Source organism: Gadus chalcogrammus, chromosome 14 (assembly GCF_026213295.1).
Source record: "Gadus chalcogrammus isolate NIFS_2021 chromosome 14, NIFS_Gcha_1.0, whole genome shotgun sequence".
Lineage (NCBI taxonomy): Eukaryota > Metazoa > Chordata > Actinopteri > Gadiformes > Gadidae > Gadus > Gadus chalcogrammus.
Genome location: NC_079425.1, coordinates 78,565 through 94,378, shown reverse-complemented (window position 1 = coordinate 94,378; position 15,814 = coordinate 78,565). Strand labels below are relative to the sequence as shown.

At 48.1% G+C, this 15,814-nt stretch overlaps 1 protein-coding gene across 6 annotated transcripts in view; it reads right to left on the bottom strand.

Moving 5' to 3' along the window:
- Window positions 1–656: 656 nt before the first annotated feature.
- Window positions 657–15,814, bottom strand: part of ppfia1 (PTPRF interacting protein alpha 1) — a 63,013-nt gene continuing 47,855 nt past the window's right edge. For 2 of the 6 annotated variants that reach the window (XM_056608489.1, XM_056608493.1), the window contains 10 exons: window positions 15,718–15,811; window positions 13,826–13,907; window positions 7,735–7,935; window positions 7,381–7,443; window positions 6,225–6,400; window positions 5,658–5,755; window positions 5,104–5,294; window positions 4,583–4,651; window positions 3,733–3,904; window positions 657–1,026 (listed from right to left, as the gene is read on the bottom strand). In XM_056608489.1, coding sequence (XP_056464464.1) covers window positions 965–1,026; window positions 3,733–3,904; window positions 4,583–4,651; window positions 5,104–5,294; window positions 5,658–5,755; window positions 6,225–6,400; window positions 7,381–7,443; window positions 7,735–7,935; window positions 13,826–13,907; window positions 15,718–15,811 — 1,208 coding nt within the window. In that variant the 3' untranslated portion in view covers window positions 657–964. Of the gene's footprint in view, window positions 1,027–3,732; window positions 3,905–4,582; window positions 4,652–5,103; window positions 5,295–5,657; window positions 5,756–6,224; window positions 6,401–7,380; window positions 7,444–7,734; window positions 7,936–13,825; window positions 13,908–14,877; window positions 14,890–15,717; window positions 15,812–15,814 lie in introns of all 6 variants that reach the window. The other 4 variants (XM_056608491.1, XM_056608492.1, XM_056608494.1 and 1 more) reach the window with 4 other exon arrangements.

Below are 15,814 nucleotides of genomic sequence, written 5' to 3'. Positions count from 1 at the left end.
GCCCTATGTTCTGTTGTCGCTACAGTTATATGGCTTTTCTTTGCTTCTGTTCAAGAGTTTCGTTTTGGTATCGATATGGAGGAGTGCAGGAAGGTGAGGGTTCTGTTCCACGTGACCATGAAGACGGGCTGTGGACACCATGGACCAGGTGACACGTCCAAGGACCAGGTGACACGTCCAAGGACCAGATGACAGGTCCAAGGACCAGGTGACACGTCCAAGGACCAGGTGACAGGTCCAAGGACAAGGTGACACGTCCAAGGACCAGGTGACACGTCCACAGACCAGGTGACAGGTCCAAGGACCTGGTGACAGGTCGATGGTGTTCTGCAGCACCAAACAGCGGCGGGCGGCTCCAGGTCCAGCATGATAGCAAACAGGAACTCCAGCAATATATTGGATATTCACTCATACGTACAAGATGCAATGATACACAAGTCATTTGTTAAAAATATGCTCCAAGGGTTAAATGGGTAAAAGGCTATTGTATTAATTTATATCATGTGTCAAAGTCACTTGAGAATGAATTCAACAATCAGAATTCAAATGAAGAGGAATAACCCTAAAACAAAAAGATACAACAAAAATATAGAATGAGAAAAGAAATATATATATATATATATAAAAAACCGGATTATATATATATATATATATATATATATATATATATATATAAAGATTAGATAAAATGTCTGATAGAAATCTACAAACCCCAGACAGTGGAAATATTAATTTCCACCTGAAATAGACATAAGGGCCCAGGCTTATTAAAGGGTCAAATAAAGAGGATTACATGAGGCTTCTAAAATCAATTTTTCTCCCCCTCTCTTGCCAAGATAAATAGGATATAAAACATAGATACATCTAGCATATGTCCTTTACGGATATCCAGAGAAGGTGAAAATAGGACTAAATTCATGTGGAGGATTTGTTAAAACACAAGGTCTCGTCCGTGGAGGTCGTCTCAGTTCATCATCCTGGTTTTGAAGGCAGGAAATTCACTCTCGTCTTCTGACCAGTGGCTACCTGTAGGAATAATGAGGATACACTAAGAAATAGGGTTAGGGTTAGCGTTAACCCTAACCCTCTTCTGACCAGTGGCTACCTGTAGGAATAATGAGGATACACTAAGAAATAGGGTTAGGGTTAGCGTTAACCCTAACCCTCTTCTGACCAGTGGCTACCTGTAGGAATAATGAGGATACACTAAGAAATAGGGTTAGGGTTAGGGTTATTAACCCTAACCCTCTTCTGACCAGTGGCTACCTGTAGGAATAATGAGGATACACTAAGAAATAGAGAATAAGGAGATACATACATAGAGGTGGAGGGAGAGACCGGGGAAGGGAGGCACGAGAAGCAGAGCGATGGAGAGGGACAGGAAGGGAGGAGAGAGACAGGAAGGGAGGAGAGAGACAGGAAGGGAGGAGAGAGACAGGAAGGGAGGAGAGAGACGGGAAGGGAGGAGAGAGACAGGAAGGGAGGAGAGAGACAGGAAGGGAGGAGAGAGACAGGAAGGGAAGGAGAGAGACAGGAAGGGAGGAGAGAGACAGGAAGGGAGGAGAGAGACAGGAAGGGAGGAGAGAGACAGGAAGGGAGGAGAGAGACGGGAAGGGAGGAGAGCAGAACATGCGTTATTAAAGTAGAAGCAGCGGCTGGCCTGATGGCAGAGTGAGGGGCTTCATTAAGCTCTCTGCTGGCCTGATGGCAGAGTGAGGGGCTTCATTAAGCTCTCTGCTGGCCTGATGGCAGAGTGAGGGGCTTCATTAAGCTCTCTGCTGGCCTGATGGCAGAGTGAGGGGCTTCATTAAGCTCTCTGCTGGCCTGATGGCAGAGTGAGGGGCTTCATTAAGCTCTCTGCTGGCCTGATGGCAGAGTGAGGGGCTTCATTAAGCTCTCTGCTGGCCTGATGGCAGAGTGAGGGGCTTCATTAAGCTCTCTGCTGGCCTGATGGCAGAGTGAGGGGCTTCATTAAGCTCTCTGCTGGCCTGATGGCAGAGTGAGGGGCTTCATTAAGCTCTCTGCTGGCCTGATGGCAGAGTGAGGGGCTTCATTAAGCTCTCTGCTGGCCTGATGGCAGAGTGAGGGGCTTCATTAAGCTCTCTGCTGGCCTGATGGCAGAGTGAGGGGCTTCATTAAGCTCTCTGCTGGCCTGATGGCAGAGTGAGGGGCTTCATTAAGCTCTCTGCTGGCCTGATGGCAGAGTGAGGGGCTTCATTAAGCTCTCTGCTGGCCTGATGGCAGAGTGAGGGGCTTCATTAAGCTCTCTGCTGGCCTGATGGCAGAGTGAGGGGCTTCATTAAGCTCTCTGCTGGCCTGATGGCAGAGTAAGGGGCTTCATTAAGCTCTCTGCTGGCCTGATGGCAGAGTGAGGGGCTTCATTAAGCTCTCTGCTGGCCTGATGGCAGAGTGAGGGGCTTCATTAAGCTCTCTGCTGGCCTGATGGCAGAGTGAGGGGCTTCATTAAGCTCTCTGCTGGCCTGAAGGCAGAGTGAGGGGCTTCATTAAGCTCTCTGCTGGCCTGATGGCAGTTTGCGGGAGCTTTAAGGACAGGAGAACTTTGTTCTTATTATTATTATTAGTAGGAGTAATTTAATCCTAACTGACAGGGAAAGCGCCTGGTTTGAGGAGGAATACATAGAATGGGAACCACAAAAATGTTTCCATTTTATAAAACTTGAAAGTAGTTCAAATATTAATTCACCCAAAATGTAAAAGTCTTAATCAATTATGCAACCACTCCTGGGCAGAATTATTATACCTTTTAACATCGTCTTTCATCTGATTCTGTTGGATATAATTTGTTTGAATACTCTTAAACTCCTTTCTACATCATGAACTGAAACTCTGCCCCCTAGTGCCCATTGGTTGTCCTTTGAACACGGCTAGAAAGACTTCCAACAGAATGGAGGCCAGATTGAACACACAGAATGTGGCCTAGCGAGATCAGGATGGTCTCACAGCCTCTGAGCATCAACAGAGCGACATCTCCAGAGGTAGGAGAAAGGAATTCAACCTCCAAGAACCTTCTCATTAAGTCAAGGTACTGTGAATGATTTAGTGTCAAAAACAGCGTTCAGCAAATGCTGGGCTACCGTTTCCTCCATCCCCCATAAGCCATTGCAGCTCATGCCGACTGATTACAGTGGACAGCTGCTAGCCAGGTGGAAGCTATTTGGAATCCTGAGAATGAGCTAAAAGATTAAGGCTAAACTTCCTCTTTGCGGCGCAAGACACCAATATTAGAACATTACATTTTACATAATGTTTCTGTGAATTATTCCTTTTTAAAATATCACTTCAAGACTGGTGTTGAACAGGGCCCGGTCAGGCGGTTTAATCAGGTGTTTTACGGGAAATGCGGTCGCTTTCCAAACGCGCAAAGTGCAGCGGGAGCTGTCAGACTCCCTCCTGGAAGGGTGTGCATGTGGGCTTACCGTCTGTTAACAAGAGTAGGTCCTGACTGTGGCAGTGTCCAGCCTCTGTATAGACTGGCTCCCTGCGTTTCCACGACGACAAAGGTCACATGCAAAGACATGCAGTTAGTCACGGCACATACGCAAACGGCCAGGCACAAAGCCATTCACAAGAATTCAGCTCGGAGGCAAGATTCACCAGTGATGAGACAGCTACTCTGGCCTCCATGTTTCACTACATTAGCAGCATGTTACACACACACGCGCACACACTTTAGTTCCAGCAGCACGCTGGGGACCTTGTCCCACTGCCTACCGTCCATGGTACTCCTCTTTGGCTGGGTGGAGGGCGACACCGCCGCACCAGAACTGTTCACTCGGAAGTTGGCTGGCAGGGTGTCCGACGCGCCCAGGGAAACACCCCGCATGTCTTTGGGCCGGAACTTCTTCCTCCATGACGGAGCGCGGCGGAAGTTCTTATCATCATCCTGGGGGGAGTGAGAAGGAGGGGTTGAGGGGGGAGGGAGGAGAAGGAGGGGTTGAGGGGGGAGGGAGGAGAAGGAGGGGTTGAGGGGGGGGGGAGAAGAAGGGGTTGAGGGGGGAGGGAGGAGAAGGAGGGGTTGAGGGGGGGGGGAGAAGAAGGGGTTGAGGGGGGAGGGAGGAGAAGGAGGGGTTGAGGGGGGAGGGAGGAGAAGGAGGGGTTGAGGGGGGGGGGGAGAAGAAGGGGTTGAGGGGGGAGGGAGGAGAAGGAGGGGTTGAGGGGGGGGGGAGAAGGAGGGGTTGAGGGGGGAGGGAGGAGGAGGAGGGGGAGGAGGGGTTGGGGGAGGAGGGGTTGAGGGAGGGAGGAGAAGGAGGGGTTGAGGGAGGAGGGGGGAGGAGGGAGGAGGAGGAGGTGGGGTTGAGGGAGGAGGGAGGAGGGGGAGGAGGAGGAGGAGGAGGAGGGGGAGGAGGGGTTGGAGGAGGGAGAAAGAGGGGGAGGAGGGGTTGTGGTCAAGGAGCACAGAGCCAAAGCAGACCACTAGACAGCCATGGACGATCCTCGTGGCTAGCGTGGTCTAGATGAGAGCATGACGCCGGAGGGTGGAGGATTGACTGTGTATGAATGTGTGTGTGAGGCTGGTCTCAGGTGGTCAGAGACATGTACTGAGATCCGAACGCTGAGTCACCTCCTCCATTCTCCTCTCGGTGCCGATGGCCAGGAGGCTGTTGTACTCCCTCTCCAGGATGGCTCTGGCCTGGAGGGTGGAGGAAGGGTGGAGAACAGTCAGAGCAGCTTCACCCCTAAGATCACCAACACCATTAAAAACTACCTAATCAACGGCAGACGACCCAATCCATGCACGGAGAGACGACCCAGACTGAACCGCGCCCCGCTGTCTCCCTCCACACATTCCAGGCTGCTCCTCCCTTCCTGCTCCACGAGGAGATCCTTATCCCTCAGACCCCCTCTCCTAAAGCCATGCCGCATGGTAACAGTCAATCTAAAGTAGTTTGGCCCCCGTTCTCTCTGAAGTTACACGATACACATTCAAAGAGTTGAGTTCTCAGCAAACAGGAAACCTTTTGTGGGCTTGTTCTGTTGACCTCAAACTGTTAAGATGACTAAGTAGTGACCGACTGTATTTCAACGAAGCCCACTGGTTTGTCAGATGCAGACGTACATACAGGTGTGCGTGTGTGCGTGTACCTGTGTGTTCTGCGTGGGGATCTGCAGCAGCAGGGCCAGAGTGTTGTGGTCGAAGGCCTCGTCCAGGGCCAGCAGGGCGCCGTGGACCCCGTTCTCGTACAGGCTGCTGCTGTACTCTTTCAGACCGATGGCCGCCACCCAGCTGATCACTCGCTCGTTACTCCACACCAGCACGTCTACACAGGAGGGCTCTTTAGGGTTAGGTTAGTCTAACCCTTGGTCTTTAGTGGTTAGGTTAGTCTAACCCTTGGTCTTTAGTGGTTAAGGTTAGTCTAACCCTTGGTCTTTAGTGGTTAGGGTTGGTCTAACCCTTGGTCTTTAGTGGTTAGGGTTAGGTTTGTCTAACCCTTGGTCTTTAGTGGTTAGGGTTAGGTTAGTCTAACCCTTGGTCTTTAGTGGTTAGGGTTAGGTTAGTCTAACCCTTGGTCTTTAGTGGTTAGGGTCAGTCTAACCCTTGGTCTATAGTGGTTAGATTAGTCTAACCCTTGGTCTTTAGTGGCTGGGCCATGAGACAGGGTTACAGGGAGCGGGGAGCAGCAGGAGGTGAAACGTACCGCTGGTCTCCAGCTGGGCCTCCTCCCTCCTCCTCTCAAGCTCCATGCGGTCGTAGTTCAGCCTCCTCAGAGACATCACCCCACACTGGAAACTGTTTCTGTTACAGGACAGGAAGACATTTGGTGAGCGCAGACCTCAGACCAGTGGACCTCAGACCAGTGGACCTCAGGCCTCAGACCTCAGACCAGTGGACCTCAGGCCTCAGACCAGTGGACCTCAGGCCTCAGACCAGTGGACCTCAGGCCTCAGACCAGTGGACCTCAGACCAGTGGACCTCAGACCTCAGGCCTCAGACCAGCAGGTTCGCTGTACAGACATTTGGTTTTTCACAGGCTTCGAGAAAAGGTGAATGTTGCTGTGTTAGCCGTCAGCCAATCAGGCTTGAGTAAAAGAAGGTGAAACAGCGTTCGGCCAGACTTCAGCTGGTCTGCGGTCAGCTTCAGATTATAAAGTCTGGTCTGTGATAGTAGCGCGGCCCAGCCTGAAGCAAGCAGACCGTTCATGGCTTATCCTATAGGCCATCCATTCAACTCGGTTTGTTACCGGCCAATAGCAAGACCTGTTACCTGTGGAAGCTGTCCACCATCTTGAGCTGCCCCCTCAGGTCCTTCTTGGTGAGGTGGTCCAGCATGCGGGCGTCCACCAGGGACTCCATGAAGTAGGAGCGGTACTGCGGCAGCCCCAGGCTGGGCAGCCACTCGTTACCGATCCACTCGTGGTTCATGTCCCCGTAGGCCAGCGTCTGTCACAGAGGGTCAGGGTTAGGGTTAAGGTAACCCCTAACCCTAACCCTCCAGGCTCCAGAGGGTCAGGGTTATGGTTAAGGTAACCCCTAACCTTAACCCTGACCCTCCAGGCTCCAGAGGGTCAGGGTTAAGGTTAGGGGTTACCTTAACCCTAGGGTCAGCAAGGTGCTGTCTGATATCAGTTAATGCAATATGTAATATTATAATATTTATACTTCAACACTTTGAACACCAGTATTCTTTGGGGCGGTGGATAGGGAGTGAGCGGTCGGCGATCAGAGAGGTGGGGTTAAGGGTTAAGGGTTAAGGGTCAGGTAATCAAGTGCCAACCTGGGCCCAGCTGCCCTGGTCATCCTCCTGGTGTTAGCGTGTGTAGCGCGTTGAGAACAAGAGAACAGGTGGGTTAGTACGGCAGTAGAGGCTTCACATGCAGGTCTAATAAAACCGCCCGTCACCAGGACATCCAGGCAGCAATATGGTCAATGTATATATCGATGTTGTCCACTTGGTACTAAATGATCGGATAGCATCCTGCACAATAGAAGCAAAATCTAAATAATATGAATTGATTTGTCCAGTTCTCAAAACACACAAACACACAGACACAACTAGAGCGCTTTGAGGGAAGGCACTGCTCTAGAGGAAGGCCTCACTACTAGCACCAGCTAAAGGCACACAGCTCTTGTTCCAAGTGGCATCGTGAGGCTCCAGTGACTCCGGTGCCCCTCTTCCTATTCATGCGTTGTCATGCAATTGCCTACATGCACTAGTTTACATGCACTAGTTTACATGCACTAGTTTGCATGCACTACTTTACATGCACTACTTTACATGCACTGTTTCACATTCACTGGTTTACATGCACTGTTTCACATGCACTAGTTTGCATGCACTAGTTTGAGGTGTGGCAGCCGGCTGAGACTCAACGATGACTTGGAACCTAGCCCTAAGTCACATGACACTGCGGTGGACTGACCGTAGGGGGCGTGGCCGCCAAACTCTCCATCTCCTCATGAGTCACCCACACGTTCCCCGTGGACTGATCAGGTGACCCAACCCGACCAATCACAAGTGAGGTGTGATACGCAGGCGTGACAAAAGACAAGGAGGGAGAGGAAGACCAAGACGCAGTGGTTCAATTAGAAGTTAGTTCAATGAAGTACACGGTATTCAGAGAAGAAAGGCTCCAGCGCCATGCCGGGATAGCGAGGGTTAAGAGTTCAGCAGCTCAGTGACAGCAGCCAGGACCAATGAAAACAGAAGTCCGAACAGAGAGTCAGAACAGAAGTGTCTTTGGGAGGAGAGAGATGGGGGCCGCCCGAGTGTGTACCGTTCTGGAGGTGGGCGGGGCCGAGGGGCTGGTCAGGGACATGATCTCCTGGATGGCGAGGCGGAGCTTCAGCCGGTGCAGCGGGTTGCTGATCCCGATCTCTCTCTGGATCTCCGTGTCCGACAGCGCCGACATGATTGCGCCGCTCTTCACGTTGGCCCGGCAGGCCGCCACGTACCAGGCAGGCATACCCACCCACAGCTGGGAAGGGGAGGGAGGAGGGGAGGGAGGGAGGGGGAGGAGCAGAGGGGAGGGAGGGAGGGGGAGAAGGGGAGGGGGAGGAGCAGAGGGGAGGGGAGGGAGGGGGAGGAGAAGGGGAGGGGGAGAAGGGGAGGGGGAGGAGCAGAGGGGAGGGAGGGAGGGGGAGGAGCAGAGGGGAGGGAGGGAGAAGGGGAGGGGGAGGAGCAGAGGGGAGGGGAGGGAGGGGGAGGAGAAGGGGAGGGGGAGAAGGGGAGGGGGAGGAGCAGAGGGGAGGGAGGGAGGGGGAGGAGCAGGGGAGGGAGAGGGAGGAGAAGGGGAGGGGGAGGAGCAGAGGGGAGGGAGGGAGGGGGAGGAGAAGGGGAGGGGGAGGAGCAGAGGGGAGGAAGGGAGGGGGAGGAGAAGGGGAGGGGGAGGAGCAGAGGGGAAGCATGTTGGAAAGATGGAGTAAGAGAAATGGCAGATTAGAAATCATGGAAAAGGGGGGGTCACGTGACGATGTCTGGCTAGAAGACATATGTTTCCACTGAGCTCCCGCTCCCACTTGTCTTAAATATATTTTATTTCAAGTTATCGCTCCCATTTCGGCTAATCACATTCACTCAATAGTGTAGGAACTAGCGGCAAGCAGAAAAAGTACAATTTTGACAACAAGTGATGTCAAAACAGACGAAATTCAACACATGAGGAATGGCTACTGCTGCAACTGCTAGCCAAAAAACGGATTTGCCATAACTTTTCCGCTCCAGAGGAGCAGGTGGATAGGAGCCCTCCCCGACGGTGATCACCGCAGCTCTGATTCGCGAGGTAACTCAAAACTTTGGCGACATGATGGTAGAAAAACTTTCCAAATTCACGGAGACTTTGGAAAAAATATCCACTACTTTGGAAAGCCAATCAAAACGCATCACCGAGGCCGAGCAGAGAGTGTCGGATGTGGAGGATACAGTGACCGGTCTACAGGGGAGGCTCGCTGAAGCAGAGAAGAAAATTAAGCTCATGGCCGATGGCATGGATGATATGGAGAACCGCAGCAGGCGGGATAACATTTGTGTTCTCAATCTGAAAGAGCACCGAGGGAAAAAAAAACAGTTCACTTCTTTGAAGGTTGGCTGCCTACCGTGCTCGGCTTGGAAGTGACTCCCGGCGTTAAAAGCCGCATCAAAATTGACCGGGCGCACCGGAGCTCGGGGCCGCGGGGTGTGCGTCCCCGCCCGGTGATTATTAAACTGCACAACTCCAGGGATAAAGCGAGGATAATGGCCGCACTGAGAGCGACGCCTAATCTGGAACATGACGGGCAGCGGATCTTCATTCATCAGGATTTATCGTCTGCGGTTCGGGAGAGAAGACGAGCCTTCAACGGTGTGTGCCAGGCTCTGATCGAGAGAGGCATCCGCTTTAACATGCGCTTCCCGGCTACACTGGCTGTGAACCACAACGGCAAAGAACACAAGTTTGAATCCCGAAGAGATGCAGAAAATGTTCTCAACACGCTGGAGTAAAGCCGGACAGGAGACGCCTGAAGTATGACTTTTATCATGCTTGATCTGGGAGACTACATGGACACATATCATTAAGGTCTACGTAAGTTTTGTTTTGTTTTCATTTTAATTATTATTATAACAGCAGCTATTGTATTTTGAGAGGACACTTCCACAAGCTACTTTAAAAGGCACAAATGGTGACATGGCTTTACTATGTGCAATTAATACGTTCAAGGTTTGCGTGGTTATTATTAAGTGATCTCATTATGCTCACTCTTGTAGGTTAACATTTAAGGAGGGGCTCCCTCTGTTCAATATTAACATACTTTGATACCTTATATTGATTTGTGGCCGGAATAACAATAGGCAGGTAACAAACTTTTTGTTGCGGGGGTGGGATATGGAGCTTTTTTATTTTTTTTATCTTGCTCCAGAAGTGGAAACTGATTTTAGCAGCATGTGCTCCTTTAGCACTACCCAGTGGGTAGCTTTTTGTTTTTGTTTTGTTTTTTGTGTTCATATTTCTCATACTCTGGTATCTTCTTCATGTTTACATCATTCTCTGAGTATGAAGAAGGTTCTTGTTGTTTGTGTTCATACCAGCACAGCTGAATAATTTCATGCGCTAAATAACGCTGTATTGTACTATGCTCATGGTAAGGGGTCATTTTCAGATAGATATGGATCACTTTTATTTGTTTTATGTTCAATCATATATTTGATGAGTAGCACGAAAATAATGACGTTAAATGTCAAAGGAATCAACCATGTTGTTAAGAGACGCAAATTGCTTTCCATGCTTAAGAAAGACAGGGTACAGGTGGCATTATTACAAGAGACGCATCTTACAGATACTGAACATTTAAAATTAAAGCGGGACAGGGTGGGTCAAATTTATTACTCTTCTTTCAATTCAAGAAGCAGAGGGGCAGCAAAACTTATCCACAAATGTCTTCCATTCACACTAGATAAAGTTGTTCGAGATACAGAAGGAAGGTTTGTTATAATCACTGGGTTTCTATATGGTGAACGGGTTCTTATAGGAAGTGTCTATGCACCAAATACTTTTGATAGCTCATTTTAATCAAAGTTACTGGCTGATATTTCTTCCATATCCCCGCCTTATGTAATACTCTGAGGTGATTTTAACTGTGGTCTGGTGCCTGAGACCTCCATCTAAAATGGCAAGAGCCACGATAGAGCTCTGCTCTGATATTGGCCTTTTTGACGCATGGGGAATCACTAATCCACGAGGAAAAGATTTCACATTTTTTTCTCGTCCCCACCATTCTTTTTCTAGAATTGATTATATCTTTGTTTCTAGACCACTACTAGATAGAACCGGAGCTTGGTCCATTAACACGTGTTCTCTCGGACCACTCATCAGTCTCTATTGAAGTAATGCCACCTTACCGTGACCCTTTCTCTAGACACTGGCGTCTGTATCCGTCTCTTCTTAGCAACCCTGCATTTGTGACTTATTTAGAAAATCAATGGGAACTCTGTATTTCCACAAATGACTCACCTGAGGTTTCTGCGTTTACTCTATGGGAAACAGGCAAGGCATTTCTTAGAGGGTCGATCATTTCTTACACTGCCGCAAAAAGGAAGACTACATTAGTGAAACAGCTAGAGCTTGAGCTAGATATTGTTCGCTTAGACAGAAAATTTTAAAGCTTCTTCCTCCACATCTGTGTTAAAGAAATTGGAAACAGTCAGATCTGCTTTAGATCAACTTCTAACTCAAAAAGCAGAATCAGCAATATGGTTTTGGTCCCGAGTTTTATAAAAAGATGGCAAAATTTGTGGTGGGTCCTTTAACTAACATGTTTATGGAGTCATTTGACGGGGGCTCACTTCCACCAACTTTAAATCTCGCCCATATATCTCTCATTTTAAAGAAAGATAAACCCCCTGATCTTTGTGCATCTTATAGACCAATACGCTTGCTCTGGGTTGACTGTAAAATGTTATCCAAGATTCTGGCTAGGAGGTTGGAAGAGGTGTTGCCAATCCTGGTGAAGCAGGACCAGACAGGATTTATCAAGGGTAGATACTCTCACTCCAATGTCCGACGGCTCCTAAATGTTATTCAATTCGCACAAAATACAAAAAACAAGGTTCTTGCAGTATCACTGGATTCTGAAAAAGCGTTCGACCGAGTGGAGTGGGAGTATCTATTCAATGTTCTAAACAGGTTTGGTTTGGGTGCAGGCTTTGTTGAGTGGGTCAAGGTGTTATACAAATCTCCGGCTGCGAGGGTCCTTGTGAATGGTTCAGTGTCTGACGCTTTCCCCTTGTGCAGGGGTACGCGTCAGGGCTGCCCCCTTTCGCCTTTATTATTTGCACTCACCCTCGAGCCTCTTGCAGAAGTTATAAGGACCCACCAGGGGCTTTCTGGTGTCAAGTTGGGAGACATTGAATACAGGATTTCCCTCTATGCTGACGATATATTATTGTTTATTACAAACCCTGAGAACTCCATCCCTACCTTAATATTAATCATTAATCAATTTGGCCAGATATCGGGGTATAAAGTTAACTACAACAAGTCAGAGGCCTTACCATTAGGTGGCTCTGGGCCCTGGGCGGCCCCTGTCAATTTCCCATTCAGGATCGGTCTCAGGTTTTACTTACCTTGGCATCAAAGTATCAGCAGATATTAAGGAGCTGTACAAACTAAATTTCAAAGTTACCTTGACAAAAATTAAAAGTGACCTTGACAGGTGGTTTGATCTCCCATTGTCATGGATGGGTAGAATAAGCTTAATTAAGATGAATGTACTTCCCAGGATATTGTACCCTATGCAGATGCTACCATTAAAGATCAATAGGAAATTAATTTTGGATATTGAACGATTGTTGTCTAAATTCATATGGCACGGAAAGAAAGCTAGAATAAAGATGAAGATATTGCAATTACCAATAGACAGGGGGGGTCAGGCATTCCCTAATTTTTTATACTACAATTGGGCTTGTCATGCCCGTATAATATCAGGCTTGCTTAGACATTTTCTACATCAAGGGGAGCCCCCCGTAGATGCTTGGTGTTGCACCCCTCTATCTATTTTTAGCCTTACCTCAACTGCCTTAGGTGAACTCCCAGCAGAGGTTAAAACTAACTTTATTAAGCTTAACACACTTAGGATATGGCGTGACATCACTAAACTCATCGGCCGAAGAGAGTTTTCATCAGCGTTACAACCTTTAACTAGGAACAAAGCTTTCCCCCCAGGCATTGGAGTGACTATTTTTGATGATTGGTTCTCCTAAGATTTGTTTCTGATTTATTTGAAAACGGTAATTTCATGTCATTCACTCAAATTCAGAATAGGTACAAAGTATCACGTAACCACTTCTTTGGTTTTCTCCAAGTGAGGCATTTTGTAAAATCTAATCTTAAATTACCGAATGATCAACCAATGTTGAGTCCTATTGAAAGCTTACTTCTTCATTTTAATTTGAATACCCTCAATGACAAGAAATGTATTTCTCTCTTTTATGAAAAATTAATGCCTTTTAACTCTGCTAATTCTGACAGAGCGAGGGATCTATGGGAAAAGGACTTGGAGGTTGAACTTAGCACAGAGGCCTGGTCCAATGCTTTATGTCTGCTAAGAAAATATATACATGCAACAGACTCAGGGAGAGTCAATATAGAATATTACACAGAATACGACGTACTCCTCAATTTCTACACAAAATTAATCCTGAGTTCTCTCCCCTCTATCTTAAGTGTAATAAAGAAATAGGAACCTACTACCACTGTATTTGGCAATGTCCTTTAATATCCAGATATTGGAAAAACGTCGCTAAGGAGCTTAGTTCAATTTTTCACAAAAAAATTAGGTTGGACCCAGTTTTGTTCCTTCTGTGTATAACTACGGCACAGCTCCCTCTACCCACTGGACAGTTGATTTTATTGTATAAACTTCTGCTTTTAGCAAGACGATGTATTCTGTTCCAGTGGATTCAGGAGAAGCCTCCCTCGGTTACACAATGGTAGAGAGAAACATTTTGTGTTTTTCCTATGGAACGTCTTAGTGCTGTTTTAAAAGGTAACACCAATGCTTTCTATGATGTATGGCAACCCTTTCTTGATTATCTTCCTAATGATCTTGCTGAGCTCTTGCAGAAAGGACGCCCACACCTTGTTTTCACAAATAAATAGTTTGTATAATCTCTTCCTTTAACATGACTCCACTGTAAACAATGCTTATATGATCCAAATATGTATTTATGTGACGTTTATATCTCATTACTCTTTTGGAACTTGACAAGATCTGTGCTGTGTTGTTCTTTGTTTGATAACAGAAAATCAATAAAACATAATTGAAAGAAAATAAATCATGGAAAAGAGTCTGAGAACCGTCTGATGGAGCAGGGAGGCCAGATGAGTGTCTTACCTCCAGCCAGACCACCACGGTGGGCCCGTCCCACTGAGCGAACGGGAGGCCCTGCCGACGCGCCTCCTCCAGGAGCTCATGTCTGTGACAAACACACAGCGGCCGTCAGCATCAGAACACACACACACACACACACACACACACACACACACACACACACACACACACACACACACACACACACACACACACACACACACACACACACACACACACACACACACACACACACACACACGTCAGGGGAACTGATACATGCATACTGAGAGAAGAGAGCAAACCATGGAAAAAAATAGAAATCCAGAGAACAGAAAAGCCATAAAGGGCCAAACCCCAAGTCAGACAGAATGATCTGGGTTCGAAACATTAAAACAGAACTCATCAAACCAATGTTCCCAAAGCTTTTGGAAACTAAACTATAATAGGTGGTGGTGTTCGCCAAACTGATACGCCTTCATAAAGATGGCAATGCGATGGGGATCCCCTTATGAGAGCCACTGGGTCAGTAGGGACAAAGTACATGCAGATTAATTACCAGCTCCGTGCATTCCCTTCATGCAGTTCGAATTAGCTCATCAATGCTAACTTTCTTCATTATCAAGGGCCTACATTAAGTTCTAAACCTCCATACAGCTGAGCACTCTAAAGCGCAGAGTCCATATGTGGCCAGAGGATTGCGATACGTCTGGTATCTTCCATACAGAGGTCTGATGTGACTAAACAGCATCGCCCAAACAGGTATATTAATGGTCGATTTCATGCCACAGTGCACCAAGTCTCTTTAGCACAGAACTTTAAGTTTATTTTTTCTTTCAACTGCTTATTTTCCCCCCAAAGCACCCAACTTTTTGTTCCTGGAGAGAATAAAAGCAGGTGAGGCACATTCCTGTTATGACGACGGAGGAAAAGGAATCAAGAAGCCATCAGGCAAACCGAGAGAGAGGGAGGGAGGTAGGTATGGCCGCAGGGTGGGGTCAGAGTTACAGGTTAAGGCTAAACGTGGAGCCAAGTGGAGGAAGGTGGTAAAGCAGAGGCAATATGTACCCACTTACCCTGTCTTTGGACTACACATGGGGTGAGAAAGGGATGACGACAGAAGAGAGGGGAGGTTGGCAAAACAATAACATAAAAAAAAAAAAAAAATGGATGTTTAAAAGCCAAATGAATGAATTATACTGAATACTACATCATTGTTGTTGTTTACACGCGAATACTTCTTATAAGAGTGAAACCTTAGCAGGAAGGGAGTGCTGTGGAGAAGGCTGGGTGTGGAGGGAGGGCAGAGGGTGAGACGTCACTTACGCTGTGAGCCAGGTGATGAAGGGTGAGAGGAGCAGTACAACAGCAGTAGCAGCAGCGTGTCACATAGGATCTCCAGCCTGGGCTACACAATCCCCTGTGCTCTCGCCTGCCATTCTGCTTCGTATACTCCGATATGTGAGTATGTTGTTCTAGCTTGTATATATCAGGGATGTATCACTGATCTATGTTGTTGTAGCGTGTATATATCAGGCATCCACTGATACCACTTACCACTGAGAACAAGTAGAAATACTTAGATATGGGTACTTTAGTACCATGGTTGGGTATGAGCGTTATAGTTAGCGATGTTTGGTATTAAACCCTTCTCTCCAGTCGTCCCCACACATCGTGCAGCAGGGCCCCAACAGAAAGGCAGCTGCCGCCGCAGCCGAGGGGACTGTTGGACCTGACCCCTTTCTCCCTCTAAACCGGGGACTTGTTTCAGTAACGGTGATAAAAGGAGGCCTCGGCTCGTGGTGTCCCCTGGTCGTATGGGAGAGGTTCTACCAGTTAGAGTAATGGGCCCAGTATCGGGCAGACTACTGGTATCCCTAACCCTAGTATATATATACGGCCGTAGCGTCACCCACTTCTTCTGCAGCTTCCGGTTCTTCTCCGCCGGGCCCCCCAGGGTGCCCAGGCCCAGGCCGTCCTTGGGCCCGCTCTCTGCCTCCGGGGTGCCGGCTG